General features: G+C 39.4%; 2 protein-coding genes across 2 annotated transcripts in view; both read left to right on the plus strand.

The window, feature by feature from the left end:
- Positions 1 to 18,388, plus strand: part of ANHX (anomalous homeobox) — a 44,853-nt gene continuing 26,465 nt past the window's right edge. The window contains exon 1 of the mRNA XM_044920911.1: positions 1 to 35. The gene's annotated coding sequence lies outside the window, so the exon portion shown is untranslated. The remainder of the gene's footprint in view (positions 36 to 18,388) is intronic.
- Positions 12,247 to 18,388, plus strand: part of LOC110582307 (zinc finger protein 268-like) — an 8,408-nt gene continuing 2,266 nt past the window's right edge. The window contains exons 1-3 of the mRNA XM_044920910.1: positions 12,247 to 12,271; positions 12,560 to 12,652; positions 17,269 to 18,201. Of these exons, the coding sequence (XP_044776845.1) occupies positions 12,616 to 12,652; positions 17,269 to 18,201 (970 nt within the window). The 5' untranslated portion in view covers positions 12,247 to 12,271; positions 12,560 to 12,615. The remainder of the gene's footprint in view (positions 12,272 to 12,559; positions 12,653 to 17,268; positions 18,202 to 18,388) is intronic.

Genomic DNA, 18,388 nt, shown 5'->3' on the forward strand with positions numbered 1-18,388 from the left:
TTTCTCAGGAGCAGCCAAAAACCACCCAGTCTCGGGTGAGTTGTTTGCTTATTTATTCCTGCTTCTTTTCTTCAGTACTTCTCTCTCTCTCTCTCTCTTTTTTTTTTTTTTTTTTTTGGTGGGGAGAGGGATGGAGATCCTTAGGGTTAAGTTAATCACTTTTCAGTTCATAGTCTGTTTATCATCAGTGGTTTGTGTAAGGTCCCTGTCTATCTTTATTACATATTTTTTGATTTCCCCATACTCAATTTCAGTCTCCTTCCCCACCCCCCCAAAATTACTTTGTTCTTTATGGATTTCTTTTGTTTATATGTGTTCACAAAATATGTATTGTTATTGCTGTGTATGTATTTTTAATTTATGTTAATGGTGTGGCACATGTATCTTTTTTTTTAAGATTTTATATATTTATTTGTCAGAGATAGAGAGAGCACGAGCAGGGGGAGCAGCAGAGGGAGAAGCAGACTCCCTGCTGAGCAGGGAACCCAATGCAGGGCTTGATCCCAGGACTGACCTGAGCCAAAGGCAGACACTTAACCAACTGAGCCACCCAGGTGTGGCACATGTATCTTGCTATATTGTTTATATTTTTCAGTAGCACTTTGTTTCATTAAACACTGGTGCTCTTATATTTACCAGCTCATGCTAGGAGAGCAGTGTTTGAATGTTTCACTTACTTCACATTCTTGGCCAACAATTTCTATTGTTAGTCTTTTGAATTTGAGCCACTCTGGTGGTGGTATGGTGGTGTCTCTTCATGGGTTTAATTTGCATTTCCTGCTGGCTAAAGAGAATGAGTACCTTTTGTCATGTTTATTTGACATTTTGTTACCTTTGGTTTTTCTGTCTTTTTTCTTACTGGTTTAAATGAATTTTTTTATGTTCTGGAAGCTTGTTAGAAATGCAGAATATCATGTCCCACCTCAATCCTGTTATAATTGACTCTTCATTTTAACAAGATTCAGTGATTCATGCACGTGAAAGTTTAAAACTATCTTGATACCAAATCCATATTCAAATTTTACCTGGGGTGCTTCTTCTGCCTCCAATATTGTGTTATAAAAATTTTCAAACAGAGGGCAAAGTTGAAAGGATTTTAGCAAACCTCTGTGTACCCATCACCCAGAATTTACCATTAACATTTTACTATACTTGCTTTATCACATTATCTGTCCGTGTCTCTCTCTCTCTATGCATCCATTAACCTGTCTTATTTTTGGTGCATTTCTTAATATATTTCAGATATCATCATGCCTCCTCTAAATATTTCAGTATGAGTAGCATTAACTCTTGTTCAGTATTTTTTTCCTTCCCTTTTCATTCTGTTAATGCTGTCTTTTGATGAACAGATAATTGATTTTAACTTACTCTGATTCGTAAATTTTTTTATTGCTTGTGCTTTTTTGTGTCCAATTTAAGTACTTTTATCTGAAGCTCATGAAGACATTTTTCTTTGTTATTATCTTACCTGTCACATTTAGATTTATAATGTATCTAGAATGAATTTTTATGTTTGGTGTGGGTGGGAGTCAAAGATTTATTTTTTTCACAGAGCTATCCAGTTGTCCCCGTCCCAGTGACGTGACTGATTCCAACCCCTGGCTCTGCAGTGTCACCTTTGTCATGTGTCAGGTGTCCATAAGTTTGGTTTGGTTTCCTGACTCTTCATTCTGTCCCATTGGTGTCATGAGCACACTATGAAGGTGCACACGGGTTGTGTCACCTTTATTCAGTTATAAAAGAAGGCTAACATAATTGGGTAGCAGGTTCAGGATTTCAAACTCAATGACATCTCATGTAACAGAGCAAAGCGTAGTACGGAGTCACACAACAAACAAGATACAGCAAGGGGTAAGAAGCGAACGAACCAAACGCAAAGTGTGTGTGTGAGTGCACAGTTGAGATGAGGCCCCGGTCCAGTCCACGTCACTCTTGCCACATGCTCCTGACTGTGTTCAAGCTGTGGAGAATCTGTTCTGCTCAGAGATCAGTTGGGCAGAGCCTGCGGCAGCAGCAGTTCCTTTTCTGATACGCTCAGACACAAATGGGACAGTGTGCTGCAAAATCTTCCCTTGTTAAAGGAGTTCAATCAGGGGCGCCTGGGGGGCTCAGCGGGTTAAGTGTCCGACTCTTGGGTTTGGCTCAGGTCAGGATCTCAGGGTCGTGGGATCGAGCCCTGCATCAGGCTCCATATTCAGCAGGGAGTCTGCTTAAGATTCTCTCTCCCTCCCTCTGTCTCCCCCTACCCCACCCCGTGTTCTCTCTCTCTCTCTCTCAATATATGAATCTTTAAAGGAGTTTAATCAGTCTTGGACCTCTGCTGGCCTCCTCTTCTGCTGGTTTTCAGTTCTGGTTGCTGGTTTCCATGATACCTGGTCTTAACAGCAACACCCTTGGCTGCTTGCATTACCATTTGATACGAGTGAGTCCATCTTGCTCTCTACACTTGGTCCACTTTTCTGTTCTTGGGCCAGTATCACACTATATTTATAGTAAGTCTTGATATTCAGATGCTTCCAGTTTTTGGTGATTACAAATGCTGTCAACATTTATCTATGGGTTTTTGTGTAGACATGAGTTTTCCCATCAGTTGGGTAAATATCTAGGAGCATGATTGCTGGATTGTATGGTAACAATGTATTTATGTTTGTAAAAAACTGTCTTCCAAATTGGCTGTGCAATTTTGCACTCTTACCAGCAGTGAATGAGAGTTCCTGTTGCTCCTCGTCCTGGCCATTGCTTGGTATTGTCAGGTTTGTAAAAATTTTGCCATACTAATACATGTGAAGTGGTATTTCATTGTGGTTTTTTTTTTTTAAAAGATTTTATTTATTCATTTGCGAGAGAGACAGAGAGAGAACAAGCAGGGGGAGAGGCAGAGGGAGAGGGAGAAGCAGACTCCCTGCTGAGCAAGGAGCCCAGTGCGGGACTTGATCCCAGGACCCTGGGATCATGACCTGAGCCGAAGGCAGACGCTTAACCATCTGAGCCACCCAGGCGCCCTCATTGTGGTTTTAAATTGCATTTCCCTATAGCTAGTATTATTGAGTATCTTTTATGTTTTGCTCTCTGAATATCTTTGGCGAAGTATCTGTTCTGTGTCTGATCGTTTCCCCAATTTTTAATTGGGTTGTTTTCTTGCCATTGATTTTTAAGAGTTCTTTACATATTCGAGATTCAAGTCCTTCATCAGAAAAGTGATGTGTGAATGTTTTCTCCCAGTCTCTGGCTTGTCTTTTCATTTTTGTAACACTGACTGATAAATTCCATTTTCTCAATTTTATTTTTTTAAAATGGATTGAGTTTTAGATGTCATATCCAAAATCTCATTGCTTGGGTACCTGGCTGGCTCTGGGTCATGAATTCAAACCCCACACTGGACCTGAAGGCTACTGAATAAAATGAACAAATAAAAATAAAATCTCATTGCCCAAACCAAAATACAGAAATTTTCTCTTTTATTTCTCCAGACTTTTATAGTTTTAGCTTTTACATTTAAGTCTATGATCCATTTTTAGTTAAATTTTGTAGAGGGTTGGGTTATGTGTTGAGGTTTTTTTTTTTTAATTTTTTTTTAAAGATTTTATTTATTTGACAGAGAGCGAGCGAGCACAAGTAGGGGGAGTGGCAGGCAGAGGGAGAAGGAGAAGCAGGCTCCCCGCTGAGCAAGGACCCTGAGATCATGACCTGAGCCAAAGGCAGACGCTTAACCAACTGAGCCACCCAGGCGCCCTTGAGGTTTATTTTTTATGTCTATGGATGTGCAAGTGTTCCTGCACCATTTGTTGAAAAGATTTTCCTTTCTACATTGAATTGCCTTTATGTCTTTGTTTAAAAAAAAAAAATCAGGAGACAATGTTTGTATGGGTCTATTTCTAGGCTTTGTTTTCTGTTTCATTCATCTTGTGTCTGATCTTTCACCAGCATTGCACTGTCTTGATTTTTTTTTTTTTAAAGATTTTATTTATTTATTTGAGAGAGAGAATGAGATAGAGCATGAGAGGGAGGAGGGTCAGAGGGAGAAGCAGACTCCCTGCTGAGCTGAGAGCCCGATGTGGGACTCGATCCCGGGACTCCAGGATCATGACCTGAGCCGAAGGCAGTCGCTTAACCAACTGAGCCACCCAGGCGTCCCATTGCACTGTCTTGATTTTATAGGAAGTCTTAAAATGGGCTACTGGGAATACTTCACCTTTGTTCTTCAGAATTGTTTTGGCTATTTTTTTTTTCTGCCTTTCCATATTAATTATGGAAGAGCTTGTGGGTAGCTATAAAAAAACTTTGCTAAGATTTTAGAGTAAGTTTTTATATATGATGTTAGGTAAGGATCCAACTTCATTCTTTTTGTGGATATCGAGTTTTCCTAGCAGTATTTGAGACAATCTTTCTTTCCCCATCATGTGGTATTGACACCATTGTCAAAAATCATTTGACCGTATATGCAAGGGTTTATTTATGGACTCTCTATTCTATTCCATTGATCTGTATGTTAATCTTTGTGCCAATACTACTTTGCTGTAATTATTGTAGCTCTGTACTAAGTGTTGAAATAAGGAAATGTGAGTCCTTCAGCTTTGTTCTTTTTCTATATTGTTTTGGTTATTCAGGGTCCCTTGGGATTCCATATGAATTTTAGGATGAGCTTTTCTGTTTCTGCAAAAAAAGTATCAGTGGGATTTTGACAGGGATTATATTGAATATGTAAATCACTGTGAGTAGTATTGGCATCTTAATGATAAGCCTTCCAATCCATGAACATATAATATGTTTCCATTTATTTATGTCTTTTTAAGTTTCTTTTTTTTTTTTTTTTAAAGATTTTATTTATTTATTTGACAGAGAAAGACACAGCGAGAGAGGGAACACAAACGGGGAGTGGGAGAGGGAGAAGCAGACTCCCTGCTGAGCAGGGAGCCCGATGCGGGACTCGATCCCGGGACTCCAGGATCATGACCTGAGCCGAAGGCAGTCGCTTAACCAACTGAGCCACCCAGGCACCCTCTCTTTAAGTTTCTTTCAGCAAAGTTTTCTGGTTTTCATTCTATAACTCATTTACCTCCTTGGATAAGCATTTATTCTGTTTGATGCTATTATAAATGGAATTGTTTTCATAGTTTGCTTTTCAGATTAATCATTGTTCATGTATAGAAATGCAACTGATTTTTGACATTGTATGCTGCTACTTTGCTGAATTCATTTGTGTGTGTGTATGTGTAATCTTTAAAGTTTTCTACATATAGGATCATATCATCTGTGAACAGAGATAATTTTACTTCTTCCTTTCCAATTTGAAAGACTTATTTCTTTTCCTTGCCAAATGGCTCTGGCTAGAACTTTCAGTACTGTGTTGAATAGAAGTGGTGAAAGCAGGCATTCTTGCCGTGTTCCTTATCTTAGAGGAAAAGCTTTCAGTCTTTGACCATTGAGAATGATATTTGACTTTTGTTTGTTGGGAGTTTTTTGATTACTAATTCAATGTCATCACTGGTAATCAGTCTGTTCAAATTTTTATTTCTTCCTGATTCAATTTTGGGAGATTATATGTCTCTAGGAATTTATCCATTTCTTCTAGGTTATCCAATTTGTTGGCATATAATCTTTCATAATATTCTCTTACAATCCTTTGTATTTCTGTGGTGTTGGTTATTATTTTTCCTCTTTCTTTTCTGATTTTATTTGAGTCCTCTCTCTCTTTTAGTTTCTGTTTCATTTATTTCTGCTCTAATCTACATTATTTTCTTCCTTCTACTGGTTTTGGATTTTGTTTGTTCTTCTTTTTCTAGTTCTGTTCTGTGTAAGTTTTGGTGGTTTATTTGAGATTTTTCTTGCTTCTTGAGGGCCTGTATTGCTATAAACTTCCCTCTTAGAACAGCGTTGATACACCCCAAAGATTTTGGACCATTGTGTTTTTATTTTTGTTTTTCTCCATGTATTTTTTTCTCCATGTATTTGTGTTATTTCCAGATTTTTTCTTGTGGTTGATTTTTAGTTTCATAGCATTATGGTCAGAAAAGATGCTTGATAGGGGCACCTGGGTGGCTCAGTCATTTGAGCGTCCAACTCTTGATTTTGGCTCAGGTCGTGATCTCAGAGTTATGAGATTGAGCTCTGCATCAGACTCCACGTACTGGGTGTGGAGCCTGTTTAAGATTCTCTCTCTTCCTCTGCCCCTCCCTGTTCATGCACTGTCTTGTGCTCTTTCTCTCAAAAAAAAAGAAAGAAAAGATGCATGGTATGACTTTGATCTTTTTGAATTTGTTGAGATTTGTTTTGTGGCCTAATATGTGATCTATCATGGAGAATGTTCCATGTATATTTGAAAAGAATGTGTATTCTGCTATTTTATGATGGAATGTTCTGAATGTATCTGTTAGATCCATGTGGTCCAATGTGTCATTCAGAGCCATTGTTTCTTTGTTGATTTTTCTGTTGGATAATCTGTTGATATAAGTAGGGTGTTAAAGTCCCTTACTATTATTGTATTACTGTTGATGACTTCCTTGTGTTTGTTATTAGCTGCCTTATGTATTTCGGTGCTGCTCTGCTGTATGCATAAATATTTACAATTGTTATATCTTCTTGTTGGGTTGTTCCCTTTATGGTTATATACGGTCCTTCTTTTTCTCTTATTTTGTTTTATCTTTGTTTTAAAATCTATTTTGTCTGATATAGGTATTGTTACCCTGGCCTTTTCACATCCATTTGCATGAGAAATGCTTTTCCATCCCTTCACTTTCAATCTGTGTCTTTAGGTCAAAAATGAGCATATAGATGGGTCTTGCTTTTTTATCCATTCTGTCACCCTATGTCTTTTGATTCAAATGTTTAGTCTGTTTACACTGAAAGTAATTATTGATAGGCTTGTACTTATCATCATTTGTTACTTATTTTATGGTTGTTTTGTAGTTCTTTTCTGTTCCTTTCTTCTCTTGCTCTCTTCTCTCATGGTTTATTGGCTTTCTTTAGTGATACACTTGGATTCCTTTCTCTTCATTTTTTTTTGTATTAGTGGTTTTTGATTTGTGGTTACCATTAGGTTTGAGTATAACATCTTATGCATATGGCAGTCTGTATTAAGTTGATGGTTGCTTAAGTTTGAACCCATTCTTCCCTCCCCGCTGTCCACACATTTTAGGTATGTGGTGTCATACTTTTTTTTTAATCAATTTTTTTTTAAGATTTTATTTATTTATTTGAGAGAGAGAGAATGAGAGACAGAGAGCATGAGAGGGAGGAGGGTCAGAGGGAGAAGCAGACTCCCTGCCGAGCAGGGAGCCCGATGCGGGACTCGATCCCGGGACTCCAGGATCATGACCTGAGCCGAAGGCAGTCGCTTAACCAACTGAGCCACCCAGGCGCCCGTGGTGTCATACTTTACATCCTTTTATTTTATGAGTCTCTTGACTGATTTTTATAGAGATACTTATTTTTACTGCTTTTGTGCTTCCTACTTTTCTTACTCCTATTTAGGTCTTTCTTTTCCACTCAGAGTGTCCCCTTTAATATTTCTTGTAGGGCTGGTTTAGTGGTCATGAATTCCTTTGTTTGGAAAACTCTATCTTTCCTTTTCTGAATGATAGCCTTGCTGGATAGAGTAGTCTTGGCTGCTGGTTTTTTTCTTTTAGCTCTTTGAATATATCATGGCACTCTCTTCTGGTCTGCAAAGTTTCTGCTGAAAAATCAGCACATAGCCTAATGGGTTTCCCTTGTATGTAACTGCTTTCTTTTCTCTTGTTGCTTTAAAATTCTCTCTTTACCAGTACTTTGTTTGCCATTTTAATTACTATGTGTCTTGGTGTGGACGTCCTTGGGTTGATTTTGTTGGGGGCTCTCTGTGCCTCCTGGATCTGGATTTCTGTTCTTTTCTCCAGATTCAGGAAATTTTCAGCTGTTATTTCTTCAAATAAATTTCTGCCCCCGTTTCTCTCTGTTCTCCTTCTGGGGTCCATATAATGCAAATGTTACTAGTCTTGATGGTGTTGCTGAGTTCCCTAAGTCTTTTTTCATTTTTCATTATTCTTTTTTTCTCTCTTCTCTTCAGCTTGATTGATTTCCATTACTCTGTCCTCTGGATCATTGATCTATTCTTTTGCTTCCTCTAGTGTACTATTTATCCATCTAGTAAATTTTCCCCTCAACACTGCTTTTGTTGCATCCTGTGAATTTTGGTATGTTGTGTTTTGTTTTCATTCATGTATAAGTATTTACTAATTTACCTTTTGATTTCTTCTTTGATCCATTGGTTAAGATGTGTTGTTTAATTTCCCCGAATTTGTGAATTTTCAGTTTCTTTCCTTCTGTTATTGACTTCTAACTTTATCCTATGTGGTCAGAGAAAATATTTTTTATGATCTTTATCTTTTTTTTTAAGAGAGAGAGTGAGCACACGTGAGTGGTAGGGGAGGGGCAGAGGAAGTGGGAGAGAGAACGTTAAGCAGGCTCCATGCCCAGCATGGACCCAACACAGGGCTCAATCGCACAACCCTGAGATCATGACCTAAGCCAAAATCAAGAGTCAGATGCTTAATCGACTGAGCCACATAGGTGCCCTGATCTTCATCTTTTAAGATCTATTGGGACTTAATTTGTGGGCGAATACATAGTCTATCCTGTACAATGTTCCATGTGTACTTGAAAAGTATATGTATGCTCTTGTTGGGTAGAATATTTAGCATACGTCTGTTATGGTTGCTTTGTTTAAGTATTTTGTTTTTTTACTTATCTTCTGTCTAGTTCTTCTGTTCATTATTGAGAGTGGGATATTGACATTTCCAATTGTCATTATAAAACTTTCTCCCTTCAATTATGTCAGTTTTTCCTTCATTTAATTCAGTGACCTGTTATTACATGTATAACTTTATAATTGTTATATCTTCTTGTGGTATTGAACCTTTAATAATATATAATTTTCCTTTTGGTCTCTTATAACCTTTTTTTTTTAAAAGATTTTATTTATTTGAGAGAGTGTGAGAGAGAGAACATGAATGGAGTGAGGGGAAGAGGGAGAAGCAGACTCCCTGCTGAGCAGAGAGCCTGATGTAGGGCTTAATTCTGGGACTCTGGGATCATGACCTGAGCTGAAGGCAGACGCTTAACCAGCTGAGCCACCCAGGCACCCCCTCTTATAAACTTTTTTTTAAGATTTTATTTATTTATTTGACACACAGAGAGAGAGACAGACACAGAGAGAGCACAAGCAGAGGGAGCAGCAGAGGGAGAGGGAGAAGCAGGCTCTCCGCTGAGCAGGGAGCCCGATGTGGGACTCAATCCCAGGACCCTGAGACCATGACCCAAGCCAAAGGTAGACGCTTAACGACTGAGCCACCCATACACCCCCCCATAACCTTTTTTCTTTTTTTTTTTCTTTAAGATTTTATTTATTTATTTGACAGAGCCCCAGCGAGAGAGGGAACACAAGCAGGAGGAGTGGGAGAGGGAGAAGCAGGCTTTCTGCTGAGCAGGGAGCTCGATGCAGGGCTTGATCCCAAGACCCTGGGATCATGACCTGAGCTGAAGGCAGACGCTTAACGACAGCCACCCAGGCGCCCCTCTTATAACCTTTCTTGATTTGAAGTCTGTTGTGTCTGATACTGGTATTACCCTCCCTGCTGTCTTTTGGTTACTATTTGGATGGACTATCTTTATCCATTCTTACACTTTCCATCTATTTTTATCTTTGGATCTAAAGTGAGTCTCTTTTAGACATTTTATAGTTGGGCCATGGTTTTTAAGACATTCTGCCAATCTCTCTATTTGATTAGAGAGTTTAATCAATTTACACTTTAAGTAATTACTGATAAGGAGGGACTTATTTCTTTCATTCTGTTTGAATTCTATATACCTTATAGCTTTTTTTGTCCCTCAGTCCCTACATTACTGTCTTCTTTTGTGTTTAATTTCTTTTTCTGTAGTTAAATATCTAAATTCCTTTCTCATTTCCTTTTGTGTAAATTATATAGCTATTTTCTTTGTGGTTATCATAGGGATTATGTTTAACTTCCTAAAGTTATAGCATTCTTATTTGACATTATACCAACTTAACTTTGTTACTATACAAAGATTCTGCTCCTCTACAGCTCTGTCCCCACCCCTTTTGATTATTGATGTCACAAAATTACATCTTTGTACAGTGTGTGTCCCTAAACACAAACTAATAATTATTTTAAATGTATTAGTCTCTTATAATTATGTAGAAGACAAAATGTGGAGTTAGAAACCAGAGTTAAAGTAGTATTACCTTTTATCATTGTACATGTATCTACCTTTATTAAGATCTTTTTTTCTTCATACAACTTTGAATTATTTTATAGTGTCCTTTTATTTCACCTGCAAGACTCCCTTGAGCATTTCTTTCAGGCAAGTCTAGTGGTAATAAACTCCCATTTGTTTTTCTGGGAATGTCTTAATTTCCCCTCCTACTTTTGAAGGACAGTTTTGACAGATACAGGATTTTTGGTCGACAATTTTGTTTCCTTTAGCTCTTTGAATATATGGGTCCATTGCCTTCAGTCCACCAAAGATTCTGATGAGAAATCTGCTTATAACCTTACTGAGGATTCCTTGTGTGTGACAAATTGTTTCTCTGATGCTTTCAAGATCCTCTCTTTGTTTTTGTCTGTAGAAAAGTTGATTATAATAGGTCTTGGTGTAGATTTCTTTGAGTTCATCTTTGTTGGATTCTTTTTTTTTTTTTTTTTTTAAAGATTTTATTTACTTATTTGAGAGAGAGCGCAGTAGGCAGGGGGAGAAGCAGGCTCCCCACTGAGCTGGGAGCCCGATGTGGGGCTCGATCCCAGGACCCTGGGATCATGACCTGAGCTGAAGGCAGACATTTAACCGACTGAGCCACCCAGGTGCCCCTCTTTGTTGGATTCTGTTGAGCTTCTTGGATGTTTATATTCATGTCTTTCATGAAATTTGGTGTTGTTATTACTATTTTATAATCTTAGCCATTCTAATAAGTGTGTGATGGTGTGTTATTATTAATCTGCAATTCTTTAATAATATATGATGTTGAGCATCATTATTTGCCATCTGTGTATCTTCTTATTCAGATCATTTGCCCCACAAATTGGCTACTACTTAGAGCTTTTGTGCTTTCATTCTACATAAGTTTTAATATGTCTTCTCTCACAGTGGCTGCCCCTGCAGTACGCTTTTACAGATTCAGCCTGACACTTCCAAGTGACATTGCTAGCTTCCTTTGTGCCCCTGTTGTACTCTATATGTTTGTTCATCTTAGCTTCTTTAACCTCCTGTTGCAATTGCATGTTTTAAACTTTGCTTTCTTCTGCAATGCTAAACGCTTCTCTCAGGCAGGAGTGTCTTTTATCCTTGTTTATATCACCTGCACTTTTTGAATACCTGGCACCTGGAGGTAAGGAAGTGTTGAAGAAGTAGGATGACCAACCATTCCTTTTTGACCATAGCTGTCCTGCCTTTAGCACCAAAGGTCCCATGTCTAGGGAAATCTTTTAGTCCTGGGTACACTGGGACATTTGGTTACCCTGTGCACATGGTTTGTAGGATAGTTTAAACGGTCAAAGATGTATCTGTAATGAATAGCATTGCTGCTTCCGTCTTTGTGCCCTTCTTGTACTCTGTATGTTCTTTTGTCTTACCTTCTTTGACTCCCAGTTGCATTCACAGATGTTTAACTTTGCTTTTCTGTGTAGTGGTGAACACTTCTTTTGGACAGGATTGTGTTTTGTTCAAGTTTTCTTTTAAGGATTTATTTTATTTGAGACAGAGTACACGAGCAGGGGCAGGGGCAGAAGGAGAGGGGGAGAGAGAATCCTCAAGCAGACTCCCCGCTGAGTGTGAAGCCCGGCATGGGGCTTGATCCCAGAACCCTGAGATCATGACCTGAGCCGAAATCAAGAGATGGACACTTAACTGACTAAGCTGCCCAGATGTCCCTTCATTCAAGTTTATATCACCTGCACCTTGCTGAGTATCTGGCACCTGGTATTCTCATATGTTGAGTGAAAGGCTGACTGATTGAATATACATTGATGGAATGTTTTCAATAACTTTTTGCTTTTTTTGCAAAGTAGAATATAAACAATGGACATCCTAGGCAGCTTGTTGTTTCCCAGAAACTCAGTAAAGAATTTGAGATTGAATAGGAATGTGCTCTTTCAGGGGCCATTGTCATTCGTGGATGTGTTTGTGGACTTTACCTGGGAAGAGTGGCAGCTGCTGGATCCCACTCAGAAGCACCTGTACAGGACTGTGACGTTGGAGAACTACAGCAACCTGGTGTCCCTGGGTAGGAGCTCCCTCCCTGAAGGGACTGTGTGTCATCTCCAGGCTTCCCCTTCTTGGTGGCTGAAAGCTGGGTGGCTTTTGCAACATTCTTAGTGATCTTGGATTTATATTTCAAGGCCAGATTTTCTTAGTCTCCCTTTGGCATCAGAATATGCTAGTTGGAAATGGTCTTCACTTTTCCATGGGGCAGAAGGGCAGCTTTATTGTGCTGCCTCTAAACTGACTCTTCCCCCTTCTTCAGGGTTCAAGCTAGTTTTGGTCCAGGTTGGTTATGATTTGCCATTCACAGGGTATCAAGACAGCAAACCCGATATCATCTTCAAGTTGGAACAAGAAGAACTGTGGATGATGCAGGCCCAAATCCCAAGTCAAGGCCATCCAGGTGAGTGATGAGGATACTTAGATCTTTTCTTCCTTATTCAAAATTGATGTGAATTCTGATGTGACATACACCTCATGTTTGTACTTCTTGTCTCATTCGTAACCATTCTGTCTTAGTTCATCTCTTCCTCTCTGGAATTCTCCGTTTCCTGTGTACTTTCCCAGGAGAGTAGACTCATTTTGTTATGCAGTTAAACAGGCTTTTTTCTCTATATCTCTCTTGATGTGACTTTCACTCTTCCTTCTCCTTTCTTTTTTTTAAATTATATTTTTAAAATCTCTTACACTTATAGTCAACAACCATAGTCCCAACATCCTTCCTTCTCCTTGGAATCTATTAGGAGAAGTCGTCACTGTCCCTTCTAAGTGCATTCCCACATCCCTGGATATTAGTCATCCTCTCTTGAGCCCTCCCCTCCCCCTTCTTCATGGGCCACCCCATGGAACCCACTCACACACTACACGATGAAGTGCTTATTCTTTTCATGCTTTACTGGCTTCTCTTGTTCTTCCCTCTGAGTCCAAAGGGACTTTCCATATTCACTACTTTTCTTATATATTATAACCTTTGAAAGACATCTATTCTGAAGATTTAAGCTGTTTTTCTCTTTTGGTAATTGACAGCCCATCCCTCTTTCATCTGGCCTTTGGTACCACGTTTGATTGGTCCCTTGGGCATCTTCCTTGCACATGCCACTCCTTTGTCTCATTTTCAGAAACTGGAATTGCTTGTCGCATTGCTCCATAGCCACATCATACTTTCTTCTCACCTTTCTGATTGTTTATTAATTCTGCTCTGCTTCTAGCTCTTTCTCTTGGCACTGGAGAGTCAGCGTAAACCTCCTTTATATGCAATTTTCTTCACTAGTGTTGCTGAAATCTGTTAATATTTTGGTTCCCTAAAAAGAAGTCTTTTAAGGCCCCCATATTCCCAGTTTCCACCCAAAACAAGTCCAGTATCTCATTTCTTGATCATTCTATTTATTAACCAAATGTATGCATCTTACTTGTTTTGTTCATCTTGATATTGCTGTCAGATAGGTTTCCCTGACACGGTTAATCGGTCACAGGCATGGCAGAATGAATCCAGTTAGTCTTTGTATCATTAGGATTGTTTCAGCTGTAATTTCTGATTAATCCCAAATCAACCTATGAAACAGAAGTTATTTATTACCACACATCACAAAACGTCCTGAATTGGGGCAGCTGTAGTGTTGACTAAGTGATTGATTCAGTAAATCACCAAAGGTCCATCTCTACCCTGCCATTTTCCTCAGGTGCACTCCCCTCGTGGTCATCAGGTGGCTATTACAGTTCCAGCCAACACCTGCAGATATACCACTGGCCAATAGAACAAGTAAACTGCTTTTCCCCCATGGCTCTTTTTATCAGGTGGTAAAGCCTATTCCAGGAAGTCTCAGCAAACTTGTCATGCTTAGTGGACTAGGTTTTTATCACATACCCCTGTCTGAATAAGACTCTGGCAAGGGAAGTGGGCCCACCACTGTTGGCTCCGATAAATGATGCTTCACCTTCTGGGGGTGGGGTAGAGGTAGCAGTGGTGATGGGTCCCCATTTCCCTGAGTGAAGCACATGGCCTTAAGGATGGGTTTGGGGGAAAAGTCAGGCTTTGCCAGTCAGGGAAAGGGAAGAAGGATTGTGGGGTAGGCAGCACTGTCTGCCTTCATCCACCTCTTTGGGTAGGCAGCTTCTAGTCATACTCTTCTTCCAATCCATCGATCTTCAAAAATATTTCACCACCCATTTTCCTTCTTGTACTGTATTAATGGAAGTCTTGGATCCTTGTTCCCAGGTAACATCTGGTAACATACAGTTAAAGCTAAGTTATTCATGTACAACCAAGCAGACAAGTACAGAGTGGTAGAGACACATGCAGCATAGGTACAACGGGAGCCCCCATTCTGGGAGAGAAGCCACAGTGAATGCCACATAGAAGTCTGGTTTGCAGTGCGTTGACACCCTGATTGGGCAGTTTGCCCAGGACTTCCTGCTGTGGCAGGGGCCTAGTGAGCCCTTGGTTCTGCTCTCTCAGCATAATTCCCTTTACCATTGTCTTCTGTAGCTACACTCAAGATGGTTGTTTGGGAGAATGCTATTCTGTAGCTTTAGAATCTGAATTCTGTTGGTGCAAGTGGAGTTTCCAGGGATTACTTGAGAACCGCAACCAGTAATCATCTTCAATCATGTTTAAATAATATTTAAGCTTAGGAAATTCTGTCTTCTATACATTGGCTTTGGTATTGTTTCCTCATTTTTGGAATTCTTTGAAATTTCCCTTGAGATACCAACCATAATATCATTATCTGCTATTATTGTTGCATAGGAGAATGCTCAACAGAAAATGTGTTAAGGTTTCCTAGGAAATCAAGAAGTCAGAGCTGTGGCTAACCAGGGGAAGTAGGACGGTTACGGTTCCAGCCACAGAAGGGTTACATGGTAGAGGATTAGGACAGATTTAGTGTCCATGAACTCTGAAATTTCAGTCTATAGGGATAAGACTATTAGCCAAACACATGAGCAAATCTGATTCCCAGGCAAAGGTTAATTACTCTCTGGCCTATTTTCTTCTTGATGGAAACATTTCTGAGTTTAGAACCATGGAATAGCCAGTAACACTCCCTCCCAAGTCATCATGGTAGTCAGAAGTTCCCAGCATTCATTTCTCAGTGCATCCAGGAGGAGGTAACTCCCCAACTTGGGAAAATACAATTTGGAGACTGTGCAAAATGAAGAGTGATCAGATTTGAGAGGTAGGGAAACCTGGAATGAGGTATTAAGGTCCTCTGATCTGCCATCTCCAAGCCTGACTTGCTGCCATATTCTCTTAATGCTGTTTCCTGTTTGTTGCCTTGGTCAGCATATTACTTCAGGACATCTAAATCAACCATTCTCTCCTGGTCAGCCTCCAAATACTTGCCGTTGTGCCTGAGGACTGAGTCCTGTGTCTTGTTCCCTCTCTACTTTCTTTTTTTTTTTTTAAGATTTTATTTATTTTTTGACAGAGAGAGACAGCGAGAGAGGGAACACAAGCAGAGGGAGTGGGAGAGGGAGAAGCTGGCTTCCTGCTGAGCAGGAAGCCCAGTGCGGGGCTTGATCCCAAGACCCTGGGATCATGACCTGAGCCGAAGGCAGACGTTACGACTGAGCCACCTAGGCACCCACCCTCTCTACTTTCTAATTTTGGCTTTTGGCTTTTGTCTTCAGCAGCGTTCTGTTCAGCCTGCCCCCTCTCAGTATTCTATTCCCCCCAGGTAAAACCACTTTCATCCCTTTTAGCTCTTTTTTATGTTATTCACTTCCATATTTCTAAATAACCAGCTTATTCTACTGCACCTTGATTTTTTCCCCAGTGGTGATTATTCAGTATAACAGTGTAACGATTTAATTCCCTTTCACTCCCCCTTCTTCCACACTCCCCATGATATGCACACTGTCTCTTCTTATACCCCAGTCATCCTACTAAAAGTTATTTCATTTGGATTAGATCAGTCTTCAGTTCTTACATCTTTATGACTATGTAATTTCTATTCACAGGTGAATCATGCAAATATGCAATGGCTAATTTTTGTTCATACATCATTTTTTTTCTTTTGAGTTGTTTTATTTGCCTGCCAAGGTTTCTCTGTTCTTATCATTAGTGTATTTATCGTTAACCTCAGACTTTTCTTCACGTGTCTAAATATTCCTGTGCCACATTCAGCCACATTAGTGATTCTGTCTGTCTCTTCCTGATGATGTCACTCCCTTGTCCTTCAACGTGCTCCAGCGTGATCCTAGTTTACCTCGTACCCTGGCTGTACTAGTGTTTTATCCTGGAGTCTCCTTTCAGATTTTACTTTCCATATTTATTCTGTGTCATCTTTTTTCTTAGTCTGTTTTGTTGGAGCACCTGTTCGAGTAGCCTCCTGTGAAGGAGTGCATGTAACGTAAAATTTGAGACCTGTGCCTCAGGAAATATTTATACTTTACTCCCGAATGCTCTGCATTTTGTCCTCTAATGATGCTACTGTCATTAGATTAAAGTTAGATGCCATTCTCACTTTGATCCTTTATACGAAGCAGTTTTGGTTTCTCTGGAAATTTTACTACCTGCCACTTGTCCTCAGTGTTGTGAAAGATCACACTGATTTTCCTTGTGCGTTTATTTTCATGTATTTTGGTATGTAGTAGAACTTCATTCCCAGGAGGACTGTAAACTGATTTGCAATGTTTTCTGAGTTTCTCCTGAGTTCAGCACCGTGATTGGCACATAATATGTATTCAGTAATTATTTGTTGAAAGAATATAATGCTGAGATCCCTTCCAACTGCTTTATATATTTTTTATTTTTACTTGTGCCTATTTTGCTTTCTTTACCAACATTTTAAAACTTAAAACCATTTCTAATCATTGTCAGTTTTCTATGCCTATCTTTATTTTTAGTTTTGTTTGTTCTCCTCGGCCAGGAGTTTTGGTACATCTATACTTGAGATTTTATTTATATTCAGATCTGATATATGAAACTTAAAATATACTCCCTTGACATGCATTTTTAAGGTAATTTTATGCTATGCCAGGTTCATGTTATTTTTAACGTATAACTATTTTCATTGCTAGAAAAAGTCTGGGAAATTGATGATCATACGGAATGGCATCAGGAAAATCAAGGCAAGCTGGAAAGTGTGGCAAAAGGCTATGAATGTCCTGCATTTGGAAAACTGTGTCTTCTTACTACAAATTATGTTTCTTCAAGACAAAAGCTTCATAAATATATCACACGTGGAATGAGTTTTAAATATAATATAGATTTCAATAGTAATTATGCTGGAAAGAATTCTAAAGAGTTTCGTGCATATAGGGAATCATTCCACCATTCTAAACATGAGCAAACTGTTATTGGAATAAAATATGGTGAAAGTAATGAATGTGGAAAAACTGTCAACAAGAAGTCACAACTCATATGCCAACAAATGTATATAGGAGGAAAGCCTTTTGAATGCAGTTTTTGTGGGAAGACCTTCAGCAGTAAGTCATACCTTGCAGTGCATCAGCGAACTCATGTAGAAGAGAAACCCTACAAATGTAAGGGATGTGGGAAAGACTTCAGCAGCAAGTCCTACCTCACTGTCCATCAGAGAACTCACACAGGAGAGAAACTTCATGAATGCAGTGAATGTGGGAAATCCTTCAGTTTCAATTCACAGCTTGTTATACATCAGAGAATCCACACAGGTGAGAATCCCTATGAATGCTGCGAATGTGGAAAAGTATTCAGTAGGAAAGACCAGCTCGTTTCACACCAGAGAACTCATTCAGGACAGAAACCCTATGGTTGTAATGAATGTGGTAAGGCTTTTGGTTTGAAATCACAGCTCATTATACATCAAAGAATTCACACAGGAGAGAAACCCTTTGAATGTAGTGAATGTCAGAAGGCCTTTAATACAAAATCAAACCTTATGGTACATCAGAGAACCCATACAGGGGAGAAACCCTATGGTTGTAGTGAATGTGGAAAAGCCTTTACTTTCAAGTCGCAGCTCATTGTACATCAGGGGGTTCACACAGGAGTAAAGCCCTATGGGTGCATTCAGTGTGGGAAAGCCTTCAGTTTGAAGTCACAGCTCATTGTGCATCAGAGAAGTCACACAGGAATGAAACCTTACGTATGCAGTGAATGTGGCAAAGCTTTCAGGAGCAAGTCATACCTCATTATACATATGAGAACTCACACAGG

This window comes from Neomonachus schauinslandi, chromosome 14 (assembly GCF_002201575.2).
Source record: "Neomonachus schauinslandi chromosome 14, ASM220157v2, whole genome shotgun sequence".
Taxonomy (NCBI): Eukaryota; Metazoa; Chordata; class Mammalia; order Carnivora; family Phocidae; genus Neomonachus; species Neomonachus schauinslandi.